At 44.9% G+C, this 18562-nt stretch overlaps 2 protein-coding genes across 12 annotated transcripts in view; both read right to left on the bottom strand.

Moving 5' to 3' along the window:
• LOC125350169 (UDP-glucuronosyltransferase 1A7) overlaps positions 1–18562 on the bottom strand; it is a 193071-nt gene that overhangs the window by 55026 nt on the left and 119483 nt on the right. Inside the window, exon 1 of one of the 11 annotated variants that reach the window (XM_048344488.1) lies at positions 1461–2339. The exons of the other annotated variants lie outside the window; for them this stretch is intronic. Within the exon in view, the coding sequence (XP_048200445.1) occupies positions 1461–2324 (864 nt within the window). The 5' untranslated portion in view covers positions 2325–2339. Of the gene's footprint in view, positions 1–1460; positions 2340–18562 lie in introns of those variants that run through there. 11 annotated transcript variants of the gene reach the window in all.
• Positions 16607–17969, bottom strand: LOC125350172 (UDP-glucuronosyltransferase 1A3-like). The gene has a single exon (XM_048344500.1). It carries the CDS (start codon positions 17614–17616, stop codon positions 16717–16719), a length of 900 nt encoding a protein of 299 aa, XP_048200457.1. The 5' UTR covers positions 17617–17969; the 3' UTR covers positions 16607–16716.

An 18562-nucleotide genomic window follows, 5' to 3' on the forward strand; every position in this document is an offset into this window, starting at 1 on the left:
TTTGCTCAAGACTAGCACTCTACCACTTGAGCCACAGTCTCACTTCTTGCTTTTTATGTGATTAACTGGACATAAGAATCTTACCAATTTTCCTGCCTGGGATCTCTTTGAACTGTGATCCTCAGATTTCAACCTCCTGAGTAGGGAGGATTACAGGCAGGATCAATGGGTATCTAGCTAGATGTGAGGATTTTTGAAGCCAGTCTAGGCAGAATACTTTGTAAGGTTCACCACCAATTAACCAGCAAAAAGAAGTGTAGCTCTGACTCAGGTGGTACAGTGTCAGCTTTCAGCCAAAAAAGCTAAGGGACACTGACAAGGGCCTGAGTTCAGGCTCCAGTAAACACACACACATACACACACACACACACACACACACACACACACACACACACATTAGAAAAGATAGACTTCAAAATTGATAATAGTGGCAATCAAATGAAGAGATTCAAACAGTGTTATTTCCTAGAATAACCAAGAAATGTGAAGAAAATGTTAAATCTACTTCCACAATTTTAGAAACTATGTAAAAAATTCAAAATTTATGAAAATGTATGCACAAGTATTAACTACATAAAAGGGAAAAAAGTATTAGTAGTGCCTTTTCGGGAATTCAGCATGAATCGTACAAAACAAACTAACTGAACGTACATTATAAGATTGTATCCAAAGAACAAAAAGAAATATTGATCATACTATGGCCACTTGTTGAACAAGGTTCTTGAGTACTGGAAGTGTTGATAGACCAAATTAATACATGCTGTTGGAAAAGCTGAACATTCATTATATTCCCTCCCCTTCCATTGAGTGCTGGAGGGACGCATGATCCCATCCCAAACCTTCCCAGGCAGAACCAATAAAATAACCACATCACACTGACAGCATCATGCTTAGTTCCTTAAAAATTCTATGAAAAATCTGCAAGCAATGCTCCTCTGATGGTCAACTGCTCCCGCCCAGCCTCAGGAAATTTACTTATCCACAAGGCAGAGATAGGAGGAAGTCCCGGGATGGAAGAAGCCCCATCTGGCAGCCTCCATCCTGTGACAGACCCTCATTCGAATCCGCACCTTCCCAATGGCCATTGCAAACATGGACTGTGCAACTGTGACACCTTCAGAGTGGAACTCAGTAATGGACCAAGAGAAGTACAGAGGATGGAAAGATAGCTGTTACATAAGTGCTTGAGAGGAAGTTTCGTGTTTTTTTTTTTTTTTTTTTTTTTTTGGCCAGTCCTGGGCCTTGGACTCAGGGCCTGAGCACTGTCCCTGGCTTCTTCCCGCTCAAGGCTAGCACTCTGCCTCCTGAGCCACAGCGCCGCTTCTGGCCATTTTTTCTGTATATGTGGTGCTGGGGAATCGAACCCAGGGCCTCATGTATCCGAGGCAGGCACTCTTGCCACTAGGCCACATCCCCAGCCCTCGTGTTTTTTTTTTTAAATGCTTTCTACAAATACAGACCTGCGAGAGTGGCTTCCTGGTGACACAGTTGATGCCCCCGATGAAGACCATGTTGGGCATGATGGGTCTGGGGTAGTCTAACACAAAGTCCCCTCTGAACAGCCACACGGAAGCGTGGCTAAAAATATCCACCACGGACACCTCTCTCTGCAGGAGCTCAGAGGCGAGCCTTGCATAAGGAGAAAAAGAAAAACTACAAACATACTTTAGGGGAAAAGGGTAGACAAAATTCTTGACCCTCTGCAGGAAGGTCATGTGGTCTGAATGCCTTGTCAGGAGCCTAGGAATATAGGACGAAGGGTTTGGACACTGTGTGGCCTCAGCGTCTAGTTCACAGAACAGGGCGCGTAGAAAAAACACAGCTGGAATATTCAGGTACTTTGCCACCACTGCTCCACAGGGATGAACAGGGTCCGATAAAAGCACATCGAAGGAAGTGGACTTCAGATGACTCATCAGACTCTCGTTGTATAGCAGGTTCTCACAAGACTTCACGAAAAACTTAGACATGTATTTTAACTGTCTAATGTGTTCTAAAAAGCTCTTCAGATAATGTTCATGTTTAAAGAGCAACTCAGAGAAGTTGTGCATATAGTGCTCATACTCTTCTTTGGTGAATGGTAAAGCGTAAGTTTTCATGGTGAAGAACTCCTCTTCTTTGATGTGCAGGTTCACCTCTGGGGCCACGACCAGGACCTGGTGGCCTCGATGGTGCAGTTCCCTTACCACATCCCGCATGCTCAACCAGTGGCTCCCTTCCGTAGGAAACACCAGCACCTTCCCACCTTCAGCCCAGGGCAAGACACACAGCAAGCACAGCAGTCCTACAAATCCTCGAAAGGCCATCTGGAGTCCCATAGCCATTTCCCAAAAGGCCTATATTCTGAAGCCTAGCAGTTTTCCACCCAGGCTTTGACTCCTACTGGTTTCTTTCTTAGGCTTTATAAATGCTGCCACCTAATGCTATCAATTATCATTGGATGGCATGCTGCCATGGCATGTTAATTATTAGAGAACAAACCTATCTGACTGACTTTCACAACAGCCCTTCCCTGAGTTACACCCAAGCTTTGATTCTGAAAGACTCACCTGACCTGTTGCTCACTCTCAGGAGCATTCTAGTTCACTCTACATTTTCCCAGTAAAGGAGACCTGTGGATGAACGCAGTTCACAAGCTCAGGCCAGTATTGATATCCTGGCAAGTTTCTTCTTCATGTGCTCAGCAGATTCTGCCCCATTCTTAACTTATTTTCCCTAGAGCGAATCTAGATATATGAGGTCATTGGGTTTCATTTGTATCTTTCTGCACAGCCATTCATTTATGTTGAAGTTATGTTTTCTTGGGTCTACATAAAGATTCCCTGGAATCTAAACTTTCTTGTCTCCTTTTGATTTTCATTAATAGAAGTGCAGATGAGTTGGAAACATGCAGAAAGAAGAAGAGCCAGCACCAAGAATGAAACTGGTATTAGGGTTGTTGGCAGCAAGGGACATTACACAGTGAGTGCTGACCTAAGGGTATGGTAGAGCTGACCCAGTGGCAGCACTTGCCTACAGCACTTCAGTGGCTCCCATCTTGACCCCGTTAATGCTGTCTAAAGAGGGAACTGTGGGGCTGGGAATATGGCCTAGTGGTAAAGTGCTTGCCTTGTACACATGAAGCCCTGGGTTCGATTCCTCAGCACCACATATATAGAAAAAGCCAGAAGTGGCTCAAGGGGCAGAGTGCTAGCCTTGTGCAAAAATAAGCCGGGGACAGTGCTAAGGCTAAGTTCAAGGCCCAGGACTGGCAACAAAAACAAAACAAAGAGGGAACTGACTCTGGCTGCAGCCCACTGTCACCCGCTACCACTGCTTTCTAGGGTTGAAACCCCGGTATGGGCACAGGATACCTAGAGGAGCTTCTCCTTGTGCTCCCAGGGCTTCTACTGGGTAGAGCAGGAGGACTCCAGACAGCTAGTTTGTGACATACCCTGTGAGTCACAGATCTTATAGCACCTGGACATGGTGGAACAAAACTGTAATTGCAGCACTCAGAAATCAAAACAGGAGAGAGAATGCCAGGATAGGCAGAGCTACATAGTGAAATCCTGTCTCAAAAATAACAACAAAAAAGACCTAAATAAATCTGGCTGGATGCTGGTAATTCATGCCTGTAATTGTAGCTACTCATGATGCTGAAATCTGAGGATTTGGGTTCAAAGCTAGCCTGGTCAGGGAAAATCTGAGAGATTCTTATCTCCAATTAACAACCAAAAAAAGCCGCAAGTGGGGCTATAGCTCAAGTGGTAATAGTGCTTGCCTTGAGCAAAATAAGCTCAGTGACAGTGCCTAGGCCCTCAGTTCAAGTCACAGGTCAGGCACACATGGGTGTGTGTAAAATCATGCACACGGAGAGAGAGAGAAAGAAATGTGAAAATGTTTAAAGGCAGGCAAAGAGCCTGGAATTGGAATATGGTCACTCAGAGGTCATAGTATTTTAGCAGTTCTGCCTAGAGTTGACAGTTGAGAGCAAACTCAATGATGAGTTTTGGCGTTACTTGAAATAGTTTGCTTCAGAAAAAGTATAAATGTCTTGATTCCATTTTATTTACTGAAGAACCACTAAAGGATCAGTTCATCTTCTTCACCTCATTCTGTTCTTCTGTCTACAAATTTGTCAAGAAATAAACTTCCTCATCTGGGGAAATTGTTCACATGACTTTGCTTGCCCTTCCAGGAAGAGCCATGCCCCCATCATGAGTAGTACTTTTGGTTTGTTGTTGTTGTTGATTTTTCAGGTACAATCTCATCGTTTTTTCCATGTCAGTCTTGGGCCAAGATCTTCCTAGTTCCACCTCCTAAGTAGATGGGATTTTAGCTAGGAAGTACCACACTCAGGATGTTTTTGTAAGGTATCTTGCTAACTTGTGTCCCTGAACCTCAGTGTTCCCATCTCTCACTCTCATGTATAGACAAGTACCTGTAATCCCTAGGGTATACATCTGGGCCACTCCCAGAAATGCTGATTCTGTTTCTCATTCTTCCACAATAAAAGTAAATTGCCTTTGTTTCCTGTTCTCTGGGCCCTCTTTTTACTCTTTTGTATTAATTCAGGCATAAAGGTCAGGTTTCGGCAGACTCTGGGAAATATGATACAGCCACAAGCCATACTCTTGCTTTATTACACACAAAAGTCAGGATTTTAAAAATCTCACCTCATTACTTGTTTCTGGGATATTTTTCCACTTAGGAAATTAGAATAATCATGCAAAGTAAAGGAAATTATTTATTTTGTAATACCTGTAGTTTAGGTAATTCAGAGAAATTCTTTCCCTTAGGAATTTATAAAAACATTTTTAGAAAATGATGGTGAACAACAGATACAAGGAAAGCAGAAAAGATTACTTTTTTTTTACAAATGAATATTAAAAACAAATGAGCAAACTCATAGTACAGAAAATAATTTGAGTGCTAAAAGTAGGCAACTACAAGGAAATGGACGGACATGGAACAAATCATGTTAAGCCAAGGTCAAGAGACAAATGGCATGTTTTCTCTCAGATGTGGAAGGCAGATTTAAAATACAGGGAATAATAAATTATACAATTGTCTAGGCACTCACACACAATGAGACACTCTTAGGAGAGGAACAGAAAAGCACAATGCCTGTGTGCATCCAATCATACAAAATAATATTTATCCAAATGAACTCAAGGGAACAGAATCAAGGGGGTGTTTTTTGCTTTTTTCTCTTTCTTTCCTTTTTGTTCTTGATAGTTCATTTATATGACTTTGGGTGTGTACAGCAAGGCACAGAAACGGAAGGACAAAAGATGAACAACTGCAGCAATGGTACTCACTGGGCACTATGTGGAAAATGAACTCGACAACTCATGGGTAGGAATGGGAGGGAAATACTGGGAGAGAGCAAGGGAAGGGGTGGCACTGCCCAAAAGAAATGCACTCTTCACCTGACTTATGTAACTGTAACTCTTCTGTACATCACCTTCATAATAACAATAACACATTTACAAAGAAAAAATACAAATAGGCAATCACTGAGCTATTCTTCCCAGAATTCAGGACAAAATCAGACAAGATTAGAAAGATAAAGAATAAACTGTCAACCCCAGATCCTGGAGAAGAGAAAACATGGGGGACAGCAGTACAGAAATAAAAGATCAGACCCAACTATTAAGTAACTTCATAGGAAATCCTTCCAGTGTTGAGTGGATCCTGGCATTACCTTCAGGGATATTGTTTGTGAACTCAGACAATGAACTCACAGAAGAGTCCTGGCATTACCACCTTCAGACTTACTGTTAGTGGGTGTAGACAAATGACCTCCAGAAGAGTTCTAATCCCTGGAGTTTGTGAATATGTCACATGACATGACCAAGGGACTTTGACAATAGTACTAAGTATTCTGAGATAAGGAGACTGCCCTGGTTCACCCAAGTGCATCACAGACTCTTGTAAATGAAAGAAGACGCATGAATCAAAGGATTTGAACAAGCTACACTTCATCTACATAGAATAGAAAGTGCTATGCAAATTAAGAATCACATCAGAATTAGGCAAGTATATTCATGGCTGGAATCTCAGCACTCTCTAGTGATCCAGGATTCAAACCACTGTGTTCAATAGAGTGCTTTCCTGACCAGCCAGCCATGTTATAGTAACACTCTGCTACACACACACACACACACACACACACACACACACAACCACCACCACCACAACAAAATAGAAATTTAAAGAAAACAATAATGTGAAAGGAATCTGCTTACACTAGATTTGGAGAAAATCAAGGATAACACATCATGTGGAAGGACAAGAACTCTCACTAGATTGGATTTTTGGAAAAATTCTCAAATATTTCCAAAATATTCTCACTATGTTTTTAAAATTAAAGATACGTAGATGAGTCAGGCCTGTGGCTCACTCTTTTTTCTTGACTTGTCAAAAATTTTTTTAAATTCTCAAACTGATGTACAGAGAGGTTACAGTTTCATACGTTAGGCATCAGATACATTTCTTTTACTGTTTGTTACCTCCTCCCTCATTCCCCCCTCTTCTGTGGCTCATTCTTATAATCCAAGCTAGAAGTATGGAAAGAGACCTGATACTGCAAGTCAGCAAGGAATGATAGTAGGAAAATCTTATCCCAAAGTCAAAATAAAAGTGAAATTTCTGAGAGCTTAGGTCAAGTGGTAGAGTGCTTGTCTGGCATGCACAAGGTCCTGAGAACAACCACAAGCCACAAATAAGGAGAAAAAAAAAACAAGTATAGAGTTGAGCCAGAAGCAGGTGGCTCATGCTTGATATCCTAGCTACTTGGGAGGCTGAAATTTGAGGCTCTTTTCTTGTTTTGTTTAATTGGTCCTGGGGCTTGAACTCTGTCCTTAACTCCCTTTGCTCAAGACTAAGCGCTCAACCACTTGGGCCACAACTACACTTCCTTCTTTTTCTATGCTCCTTGGGCTAGCTTCCAACTGCTATCCCCTGATTTCAGCCTTCTGTGTAACTAGGATTACAGGCATGGGCCCTGGGCACCCAGCTGGATGTGATGATCTTGGAAACCAGTTTGTGCAGAAAAATTTGTAAGACTCACCACCAGTGAGGAAGACAGAAGTGTAGCTGTGACTCAAGTGGTACAGGATCAACCTTCAGCAAAAAAAGCTAAGGTACAGTGACTGGGGCCTGAGATCAAGCCCCAGCACTCACACACAAAGAAAGCATAGAAAAATAGACCTCAAAATTCATTATAGTGACAACTAGAATAAGAAATCTATAAAACCTGTTATTTCCTGAAATAACCAAGAATGCCCAGCAAGAGGGGGTTACACTCTTTCTTGGAATATGGAACAGCATAGCTGTTCAGAGTGAAGAATTCCTGTTCTTTGATGGATATGGTCATCTCCAGAGCCAGGACCATGCCCTGGCCACTGTCATCTCACTGTTGCTTGCAGACACCTGGCACTGTCTCAAAAAACGGAAAGTGTTTCCCCCTCCTTCTAGGCTTGACTTCTGCCTGCGTAGAGCACAACGATCCCAAGCAGCTAGTGTGGGGCACATTCATTCTGCCTGCTGTGAACCTCTGGACAAGGTGACCCTATATAGTGAGTATTTAAACATTCTCTTCCCATTCACTAGTAGGACTCAGTATGTCTTAAGACAGAGTAAATGTTGTATCCTGAGATGGAGAAAACTGCACAGAGGCACAGCTAAAGGTGGGAAGGGGTTTTATTTACAAAGGAGCTTTATTTACAACCTGAAATTCAGAACCAGAACAGCCCTCCGCCTCCACATGCTGGCCTGCGACTACCTTGTCCTGGGCTAATTACCCAGAAACCCAAACCTGACCTCCAGACCTCCACTCTCTAACCTCCAAACTCCGGAGGAGCCAGCTTCTTTCTATTCCTCCTTCCCGCAGGCCTGTGACTCTCCTCAGGCCCCCAGGCCACTCCTCAGACCTGGGGCCTCAAACCTCTCCAAAAAGCCTCAGGCTCCTCCGCAGGCCTCAGGCTCCTCCACAGGCCTCGGGCCCCAAGCCTCCCCAAAGGCTCCAAGCCTCCCCACAGGCTTCAGGCTCCTCCACGGGCCTCAGGCCCCAAGCCTCCCCACAGGCCCCAAGCCTCCCCACAGGCTCCAAGCTTCCCCACAGGCCTCAGGCCTCCCCACAGGCTCCAAGCTTCCCCACAGGCCACAGGCTTCAGGCTCCTCCGCAGGCCTTGGGCCTCAGGCCTCCCCACAGGCTCCAAGCTTCCCCACAGGCTTCAGGGTCCTCTGCAAGCCCTAGGCCTCAGGCCTCCCCACAGGCTCCAAGCTTCCCCACAGGCCTCAGGCTTCGGGCTCCTCTGCAGGCCTCAGTCTCTGGACTCAGCTCCAGCTCTGCTCCTCCAGCAGGCAGGCACCACCTGCTTCCCTCTCTCTTCCCTGTCCTCTTCTCCCCGATGGCCAAACAGGCAGCTTATATATACACCCTGCCCTCTGAAGCCCCGCCCCCTCCAGCCGCTGGGCCACTTAGAAGCGCCACCGTGGCAGCGAAGCCAGCGTGGGGCGGGACTTCCTAGGCTGCCCCTCCTTCACTCCTGATGCTCCAGCAGCCTAATGCCACGCCCCCTCCTGCGGTCCCCAGTAGTGACACGGGCACGGGGCGGGACTTCCGCCATGCTGGTTAATACATAGACTGCTAAGTCTGCTGCTGCTGTGGTAACTGGTCGCTGGCTCATTAATTTGATTCACCTACGCCTTGGAGGCATATGGGTAGTAACCTTGCGGAATCTACTCAAACTGCAGACTGATGTCATGGGCACAGCAGGGATGATCTCAAACTCAAGACGTGGCCAAATTGAGTCTACTGACGGGTCTGCCAAGACATCTGCATCCCTGCCAGGGAGTGAGAGCTGCCTCCATTCGAAGCCCACAGGCTCCCACCAGCGCCCGCAGTGACCCACGGTGCCTTCTGAGAGCGTCCTGCAGGAGCCAGGGGATGGGAATATGTCCATACACGTCAAGGGGACATTTCATTTCAGGCACCTCTAGTTGACAGCGCTTGTGGCCTGTACCTTGGGTCTCTGTGAGAACAATTTCCTCATCAATCAACACTGAAAATAAAAGAGCAATATTTTTCAAATACACATTGAAAACAAAGCAATGGGAAGGACACTGCAGGAAGGGAAATTAATGACAAAGATGCTGGTCACCGATGTCCTTCCCAGAACACAGGAAGCAGAGGAGACAGGGAGGGGACGAGGAAGATGAAAAGCATAGGTCCTACAGAAGAGGAAGCATGGAGACAGCGGTCCTAAATGGAAGCTCAGTGGCTTAACAGGGAAACCCTCCTGCAGGATGCTCTCTGAACACGCTGTGTGTCACTGCTTGGGCTGGTTGTGCCCATCTGTGCTTTGAAAAGAGGCAGCTCTCATTCCGCGCCATGGATGTAGATTTTCCGCTTTCACTGAGTGCTGGGCTGAACGCCAGGCTTACCGACTGTGGGTTCAGACAAATGAACCACTGGAGTCCACATGCTAATCCCTGGAGCCTGTGAATGCGTCCCATGGCACCACATGGCCAAGACACTTTGTCCATAGCACTAGGGGTTCTGAGAGAGCAAGACTGTCCGGTTCATCAGGGTACATTGGGACGTGAGAGCCAGAGATTTGAATGTGCTGTCCTTCGCCTACATAAAATGGAAAGTGATACTGAATTCCAAAAGTAAGGAACAAAATCAGAGCCAGGTGTGGATGTTCCCAGGAATCCCAGCATGCAGAGGGCTGCACAGGATGTGGGGGAGAATCCAAGATTCAAGGCCAGGCTGGACTACATACATAGCGCTTTTCCTGACAGCCTGTTATGTGCCACTGTGAGAAAAGTAGTGTACTGATATATTTTGGTACTGGTATTTCATGGAATTACTTGCTTTTTACTCTTATTATCTGTGCTGCTTGTGAACAGCTAGGGAGATAAATCTTGTGTGTAATTATCAAGTGTGTTGCTTATTAAAAAGAGAAATCTTTATCAATAGAGTTAAAAGGAATGTTAGTGGGAGCTGGGAGGGAGAGAGGGAGGGAGGAGGGGAAGAATTGGGAAGGGAGGGAGGGAGGAAGGGAGGGACAGAGAGAAAGGAAAAGAGAGAAAAGAGAAAGAGTGAGACAGAGACAAAGAAAGAAAGAAGAAAGGAAGGAAGGAAGTCAGTAAGACAGACATGTTTCCTCTATTCGGGGAAGTTACTGCTCTTGCTTGCTTGCTTGCTTGCTTAGTTGCTTGCTTGCTTTCCTTCCTCCTTACCTTTCTTTATTCCTTTCTCTCATTCCTTTTATTTGGTGATATATAGAGATTGAACTCAGAGCCTTGGAGTTGCTAGGCACTCTATCACTTGAGTCAGACCTTTTTTGCTTTGGCTATGCCAAATAGCTGACAAGGTAAGGCTTCGGTGTTTTGTCTGGGGCCAGAGTTATTCAAACAGCTTCCTAGCTAGGCCTCCAAGCTGGTATGTATTATGTGTGCTCTGCATTGCTCCTGGCTTGCTGCTTGAGACATCATCGGTCCAGATGTTTTAGGCTGAGTTGGTTCATGTTGTAATCCTCTGAATTTCTGCCTACTGAGTAGCTGGATTACAGGCTGGCCCCTAAACCCAGACAAATCACACTGTTTTTGCACCAACTCCCATATTCCCCTCAACTGCTGAAGTAATAAATCCCCCTGTTCTCTTATCTACTGGGTTTGCACTCATTAAGAGGGGAGTTGTGTAAAGCCTGGAATCTGCTCTGCTCAATCCACACATAAATCTCAATTTAGAGTCATGATGATGCATGCAGTAATGACTAAGCATGACAACATTTGTAATTTTGTCCCAAGTTTCAGCATAGATTTCATGCAAGGGCAAACAACATCTCACAGAAAGCTACCTTACATAGACCTAGGAGTTTCCAGCTTGATGTACTAACGGCTTTCGTTCTATCAGACCAATACTCTCATAGTGATGTTTATGAACCCTTGAAAAATGTTTGAAAAATAGAAGGTTCTTGAAGACACCAGAGTCCTACCAGGTGAAAATACTTGGAAAAGGTTTTGAAAATAAAAGGCCTCCGAAGTCACCAAGAGCAACTGGCAAAGACTGAAGAGGATGCAGGGAGCTAGTCACTGACTTTCCAACACTGTGACTTCTGGCTGAAGATAAGACAATGCAGATGTCATGTCAAACCCCCAAATCGCCTTCATAAATGATTTTATGACCTCCCAACCCCAGAGAGAGGGGTGATGCTGGGAGGTTGAGCCAGAGCTGTCAGCAGGCTTTCTATTTTGAGATTGCAAGTGACCTCTACTTCAAAACACCTGCACAAAGAGTATAATGAACAGTTCACAGCAAAGTCTATATGTTGTGATTTTTGAGGCCAATGGATCTCAACTTGTTTTTCTTGAAAACAGTTCTAAACATCTCTGTATACATTGTTATTGATTAACTCACAAGGACACAATGATTAATTGCTCATGGTAGCAGGAAACATTCACCACAATACTTTAGACCTTGCTTTTTTTCCATGTTGCTTCACAATGAGCTGGATAGCATATTCTGAATCAGTATGCTTCCAGTTTTTATCCCATAGTGATGACAGATATGAATATATTAGTGAAAGTTCAGGTTTAAAGATGGCTATTAGTTGTATAGAAATGCTAATGATTCAGGAACCACTGACCAATGTTTAGGTGAGCCTAGGCTATTTTTAAGCAATCAACATAGGAGAGTGTGTTTTACTGGTTTCTTATGGTGGGTGTAGCAAACTACTACAAATGTGGTGGCTTTAATCCATACCCATTTCTCCTCTCCAGGATAGGATTCTAGAATTCATTCCACTGGGCTGAAAGCAGTGCTTTCTGCACAGTGTTCTTTCTAAAGACCGAGGGCAAAATACTGAAGTCATTGCCTCAAGGTAACATGGTTGGGCAGCAGCATGCTAGCATTTTACTCAGCCCTAACATGGTTCTACATTTATAGAATTTCTGCAAGGCTACACCAACTTCTCATTGGTAAATATAAGCAAAGTTGCCTCACAAATGCCATGTTTCACCTGAATGTTGAACGGGTAAGGAGCCATTCCCAGAACTGAGAAGTTACCTCTGTTAGCCAAGCCCATGTGCCACACAAATACCTTTGGAGGCAGGCCTGGTTGCCTTGGGAGAGTCCATCACAAGGTGTCCCTTGTTTTCATAGCTATCTCTGCAGATCACATTAGACAGGAAGCAAAAGGGTTCCCAAAATAGGCTCGAAACGTGGCAATGCCTGGGGTCTGAGCACAATCGAGTGCAGTGTCACACACTAGGACTGCATGGGAATGGGTTGGAGGACCTTCAGTGTCTTTAACTGTTGATCTGCATGGCAGGACACCCATCCAGCAGGAACGGGGTTTGCACTACCGCTGATCATAGGGCATCTGGAGAAACCATATCTAAGGAGCAGTCACAGAGGGACTTGGTGGCTGCTTCCACGGTGCTACATTAATGGAAAGAATCAGAAAAGGGCCTAATTCCTGGGCTGTGAAGAGATGCTCTTGTTTCCTCACAGGCCAGGGAACTCTCCACCAGGAAAGATATTCACTGAGTGGTTTGCTGTGGTGGGTTTGGGCTCTGAAGCAGTGAGGGGTGTCAGGAGTTAGGGGAGAAGGACAGGCCCTGTGGTTCCATGGCAGTGTGTGGTGGAAATGGCCAATCCAGATGGGACAGACGTGAGTTCAATGGTAAGCAAAGAGTCTGGCAAACAAGGTCCCTTGGAAGTCAGGGGTCAATAGCAGCTTAGCCTACTTTTAATAGCTAAGAGCAGATGCAATCATGAGGTTTGATATATCTTGGAATGGTGCTTCTACAAAGGCAAAGTTTGCCTTTTAAACAACGATCAAGCATTTAATTTGAAGAATTTAGAACTTGGAAAAATGCCTTGGGTCAAAGAAAATCCATGGTTAAAAGATGCTATGTGACTATGTTTTTCCTTTGAGGAAGTTTTGCTGGAGTGAGGAGACTTGCTGGTACAGAGATGAACATTTCTGCAGGAGACACCCTCCACTGAACCACTGCCACCAGGCTAAGAGTCACAACAGGCCATCTTAGAAGCACCCAACGATTCAAAGGGCTTCTGGCTGGAGCGTTCCACACAGCTCTTTTCACTTCAGGTTCCCTCGCACAATAGGAAACACTTGGAAGAAACCTTGTGGTAGAGTTTGTCCATCCTTCTCTTTCTTTCACTTCTTTCTTTGTTTTGCCATTTCGGGCACTGAACTCAGGGCCTACCAATTGTTTTGCTTACTTGCTTGCTTGGCTTGCATTCTCCTGCTTGAGTCGTGTCTCCAACCCAGCTTTAAGCTGGTTATTTTGCAGAGAGAGTCTCGTGCATTTTTCTGCCTTGGCTGATTTCAAATGGAAATCCTTTGACTCTCAGCCTCCTGATTGGCAAGGGCTATGGCGTGGATCCACTGGCAGCCTTCCCACCCTTCCTTCAGAATCCACCTTTGTATATCCAAACTAAGGAAAACATCATCGTGTCCACCAGGAAAAATAACTCAACTATGTCTTCTTATTTGTCTATGAATTTCTGTTTCCTCTTTTCACTAGGCTGTCTCACTAAACGCGGTTTTTTGTCACTTCCTCTTCTCTTAATTGCTTTTAAACCCTTTTAGTGCAATGTTAATCACTACTACTCTACTACTACTAATCACTGCTACTCTGGGGACCTGATATGTGAGTCTATTCTCTGTCTTTATCTAAATAGAAATTCAGCATTAGTAAGATGTACTTCTGTAAGCAGGAGCCCCTAGTTTTTACGAGTTGTACTTTCTTATATTTATGTAAGAGTGAAGGAAACTGCTTCATATGAAATATCTAAGCTATAAAAATTCAGAGCATCAGCAGACACTATGCAACTTGTGGGCAGGGATGGGAGAGGGAAAGTTGGGGGAAGTGAAGGAAAAGGTGACATTGTCCAATGTATTGCCTGACATGAAATTGTAACCTCTCTGCAGAACACTTCAGTAATAACAATAAAATTGTATTTTTTAAAACTTCATAGAAATTCCTTCCCTCGGAGTTTGGTGCGTTAAAAAAAAAAGAGAGAATTTGTAGATAATTATGGGGGAGAGTCACTAACTTGAAAAAATGAAATGAGGAATTGTGTAAATGGTCATAATAAACAAGAGCAGGGTTAATGATAACAAAATAAAATTAATGACCCAGAATGCTCCTCTACATAGGTGCTCATGGCTCACACCTGTAATCCTAGCTACTTGGGAGACTAAGAACGGGAGGATCAGGGTTCCAGACCAGTGAGGATGGAAAGTTTTTTGAGATTAAAAAAAATAACTGAATGCAATGGCATACATCTGTCATCCTAAACTACACAGAAAACTAAGATTTCTTGGATCATGGTACCAGGACAGCGCGGGCAGAAAACTCCACAGAACCCCATCTAAACAGAAGGAAATTGGAAATAGTGGTACATGCCTGTCATCCCAGAAATGATAGGAACCTTAAAATAGGTAGATTGTGGTCCAGACAAGCACCTGGGAAGGAGAGGGAGACCTTGCTTTAAAAATAATAAGCTAACCCAACGCAGTGGCTCATGCCTGTACAGAAAAGTTCATGAGACTCTCCCCTCCAATTAACCACCAGAAAATTGGAAGTAGCACTGTGGCTCAAGGGGAAGAGCACTAGACTTGAGCTGAAGTGCTCAGGAACAGCACCCAAGCCCAGAGTTCAAGCCCCAGGACTGACAAAATAATAATAATGAGCTAGCCAAGGGCCAGTGGTTCACATCTGTAATTCTAGCTACTCAGGAAATTGAGACCTGAGGATCAGCTTCAAAAGAGCCCTAGCAGTAAAGTCCATAAAACTCTCATCTGTAATAAACCACCAAAAAGCCAGAAGTAGAGGTCAGACCCAAGTAGTAGAGCACTAGCCTTGAGCAAAACAGCTCAGGGACAGTGTCCAGGCTCATAGTTCAAGCCCCCGCACCAGCACAAACAAACACATAATGAGCTAAAAAATGTGATGGAGAGGAGGCTCAAGTGTACTTGCCTAGCAAGTGCATAGCCTAGAGTTCAAACCTCAGTACCAACAAAAAAAACAAACAAACAACACGTCTTCCATTATTGGTTTTCCTGGAGGACAGGAAAATGGAGGAGATGAGAAAAGTGAGGAAGATGAAAGGTGAATGCTACAGATGTTAGACTAGAAGCCACAGAGAATGGGTATTTGTAAAGGAGAAATGAGACCCAACTATTCAAGGGCTAAGCAGGAGATCCTTCCATCTCTGAGTGATACCTGGATCAGCTGCAGTCTTACTGCTTGTGTGTGTGCAGGCAAATGGCCTCGTAAGAATCCACATATCCTCATCCCTGAAGCCCGAAAACGTATCCTATTACTTGGAAGAGTGGCTAGAACATGCTAATATGGAAAGTGTCACTGGATTCCAAAATCAAGAGGCTGATGTAAACACCCACATAAAAAGATGACAATGGACTAACTAGAATAAAATAAACAATAAGTATGTGGCTGGGCAGAATTCTCTTGTGAAATTATCAAGCTGGGTAATGGTTGTTCATGCCTGTAATCCTAACTACTCAGGAGGTTGAAATATGACAATTGCAGTTCAAAATCATCCCAGGCATGAATGTCTATGAGACTCTTATCTCTAATTAATCACCAAAAGAGCTAGAGGTGGGGCTATAGCTCAAGTGATAGAGCCAAAGACTTGACCAAAAAATGTCCAAGAACAGTGTCTAGGCCCTGAATTCAAGCCCCAGGACCTGCACACACAGACACACACAAACACGCAAAATTATCAAATATGAGTCATTTATTTATTTATTTGTCAGTCCTGGGCCTTGAACTCATGGCCCTTGAACTCACTGTCACTGAGTTCTATTGCTCAAAGCTAGCACTCTACTAGTTGAGCCATAGGTCAACTTCCTGTTTGGGCTGGCTTTGGACTGTGACCCTCAGATTTCAGCCTCCTGAAAGACTAGGGTTACACGCATAAGCGACTGGTGCCTGACTGAATTTTTTAAAAAAATTTTATTGTCAAGGTGATGTACAGAGGAGTTATAATTACATACATAAAGTAGTGAGTACAAACTTGTTACCTCCTCCCTCATTTTTCTCCCATCTTCCCTCCTCCCCAATTACATCCCCCCGCCCGAGTTTTATAGTTTACAACATACTGTCTTGTAAGTATTGCTGTTGCATTGGTTCACATTTTATCCTTTGTCTCACAATTTTTTGTTTGTTTGTTTGTTTTTGTTTTGGCCAGTCCTGGGCCTTGGACTCAGGGCCTGAGCACTGTCCCTGGCTTCTTTTTGCTCAAGGCTAGCACTCTGCCACTTGAGCCACAGTGCCACCTCTGGCCATTTTCTATATATTTGTGGTGCTTGGGAATCGAACCCAGGGCTTCATGTATACGAGGTGAACACTCTTGCCACTGGGCCATATTCCCAGCCCGTGTTTCACGATTTTGATGTTCCTCTTCCTTTCCCTAACTGAGGCAAACATATACAATACCCAAGGTACCAGAATCAAATACAGTGACAACAGGGGCCGAAATCATAGAGAAGTCAGCAGATGCCCATCACACTCCCTTGGCCTCTTAGTGGCCACTGCAGATCTCAACCACAAGACTATGAACACCTATAGCATTTAAGTCACCAAAGACTATTAGAAAGAACTCTCTGGAAAGACGAGAGGAGGAGAGCATATGAGAATAGACTGCCTTAAAAGTTATTGTTCCTAAAACTTGAATTGAATCAAGAAACAAATACAGACCTGCGAGAGTGGCTTCTGGTTGGCACAGTTGATGCCCCCGATGAAGACCATGTTGGGCATGATGGGTCTGGGGTAGTCCAACACAAAGTCCCCTCTGAACAGCCACATGGAAGCGTGGCTGAAAACATCCAGCAAGGACACCTCTCTCTGCAGGAGCTCAGAGGCGAGCCTTGCATAAGGAGACGTAATAAAATAGCAAAGAAAGTTCAGAGGCAGAGGGTAGAGCCAGTTCTTGACCCTCTGCAGGAAGGTCATGTGGTCTGAATTCTCTGTTAATAACACAGGAACATATGAGGAAGGGTTTGGACACTGTGTAGCCTCAAAGTCTAGGCCACAGGGAATAGCACGCAGAAAAAACACAGCCGGAATACTCAGGTACTTAGCCAGCACTGCTCCACAGGGGTAAACAGGGTCTGTTATAGCCACATCGAAGGAACTGGAATTCAGATGTCTCTGAAGCGTCTTATTATAAAGTAGCCCAGTACAAGACCTTTCATACAAAGCAGATAGATTTTGTAAACCTCCCACGGCTTTCCAGAGTTTATTCAGAGTACTTTCTGTCTCCAAGAACATTTTCAGGTGGCCCAGCACGTGTTGCTTGTACACTTGCCTGGAATATGGAATGGCATAGGTTTGCAGAGTAAAGAATTCCTGTTCTCTGATGAACAAATTCACCTCGGGGGCCACGACCACCGCCTGGTGGCCCCGGGCGTGCAGCTCCTGCACCAGGTCCTGCATGCTCAGCCAGTGGCTGCCCTCCATGGGCAACACCAGCACCTTCCCGCCTTCCGCCCGGGGCAGGGCCCACAGCAAGCAGAGCAGACGTGCGAGCCCTCGAAGGAGCACCTGCAGGCCTGTGGCCATCTCGTGTGAAGCCTTCCGCAGCTGACTTCTCACCCCGGGCCCTGTAGCAGCGCTTCCTACATTCGTTCCTTTATCTTGAGCCCACCGGGACAACGTTCAGAAATAATCACCATTAGAGAGACTTTTGCCCTACCTAAGTTAATCATTGCAGAATGATAGCTTTTCATTTCTGACCTCTTTCTCACTCCCAAAGAGAAATCGATCTCATCTCCTCTTCTGGAAAACACAGCCTCTCCAGCTGCCCCTGAGACCATCTTAGTTCACCGCTCATTTGTCATCCAACCCCCCCCCCCCCAACATGGCTGTCAGCACCAATTGCATTTTGTCTCTGCTCTGCCAACACAGGGGGCCACAGAGCTGTGAGAAATGGTAGATGCTTTGGTCTCCAGTGTCACCTCCCTGCTGGGTGCTTCTTGCCACGGGTTAGATGTAAAGGATCTCCCAAACCAATTCATGAAACTGATGACTTCAACTCCACCCTACACAAGTTCTTGAGTGTGTTTGGGTCCTGAGGACAATACTCCTATGAATGGACGAATCCATGATCACTTCCTACCTGAATGAGCCACTAGCAGATGGGACATAGTTGGAGAAAGCAGGTAACTGGATGTGGACCTTTGGAGGTTCCACCTTGTCCTCGACGTGCTCTTCTCCGTGTCTGTCTCCTGGCTGCCATGAGGTGACCGGCTCTCTAGCCTCCTCCATGCCTGCTCTGCCATGATGTTTCTGCACTATCACAGGTCAAAGAGCAACAGAGCCAACCAATACTGAATACTGGAGGCAGCGTGAGCCTTTCCTCCTTTAACTTGACTCTCTCAGGTATTCGTCACACAATGCAACCCTATTAGGAAACTGTTTAAACTCTCCCCTCCCATTTGCACATAGCATTCTGTACATCACAAAACACAGAACACCTCAGCACCAACTTTCACTACCAGTGGTTCAT

The sequence above is a fragment of the Perognathus longimembris genome, chromosome 4 (assembly GCF_023159225.1).
Source record: "Perognathus longimembris pacificus isolate PPM17 chromosome 4, ASM2315922v1, whole genome shotgun sequence".
Classification (NCBI taxonomy): Eukaryota; Metazoa; Chordata; class Mammalia; order Rodentia; family Heteromyidae; genus Perognathus; species Perognathus longimembris.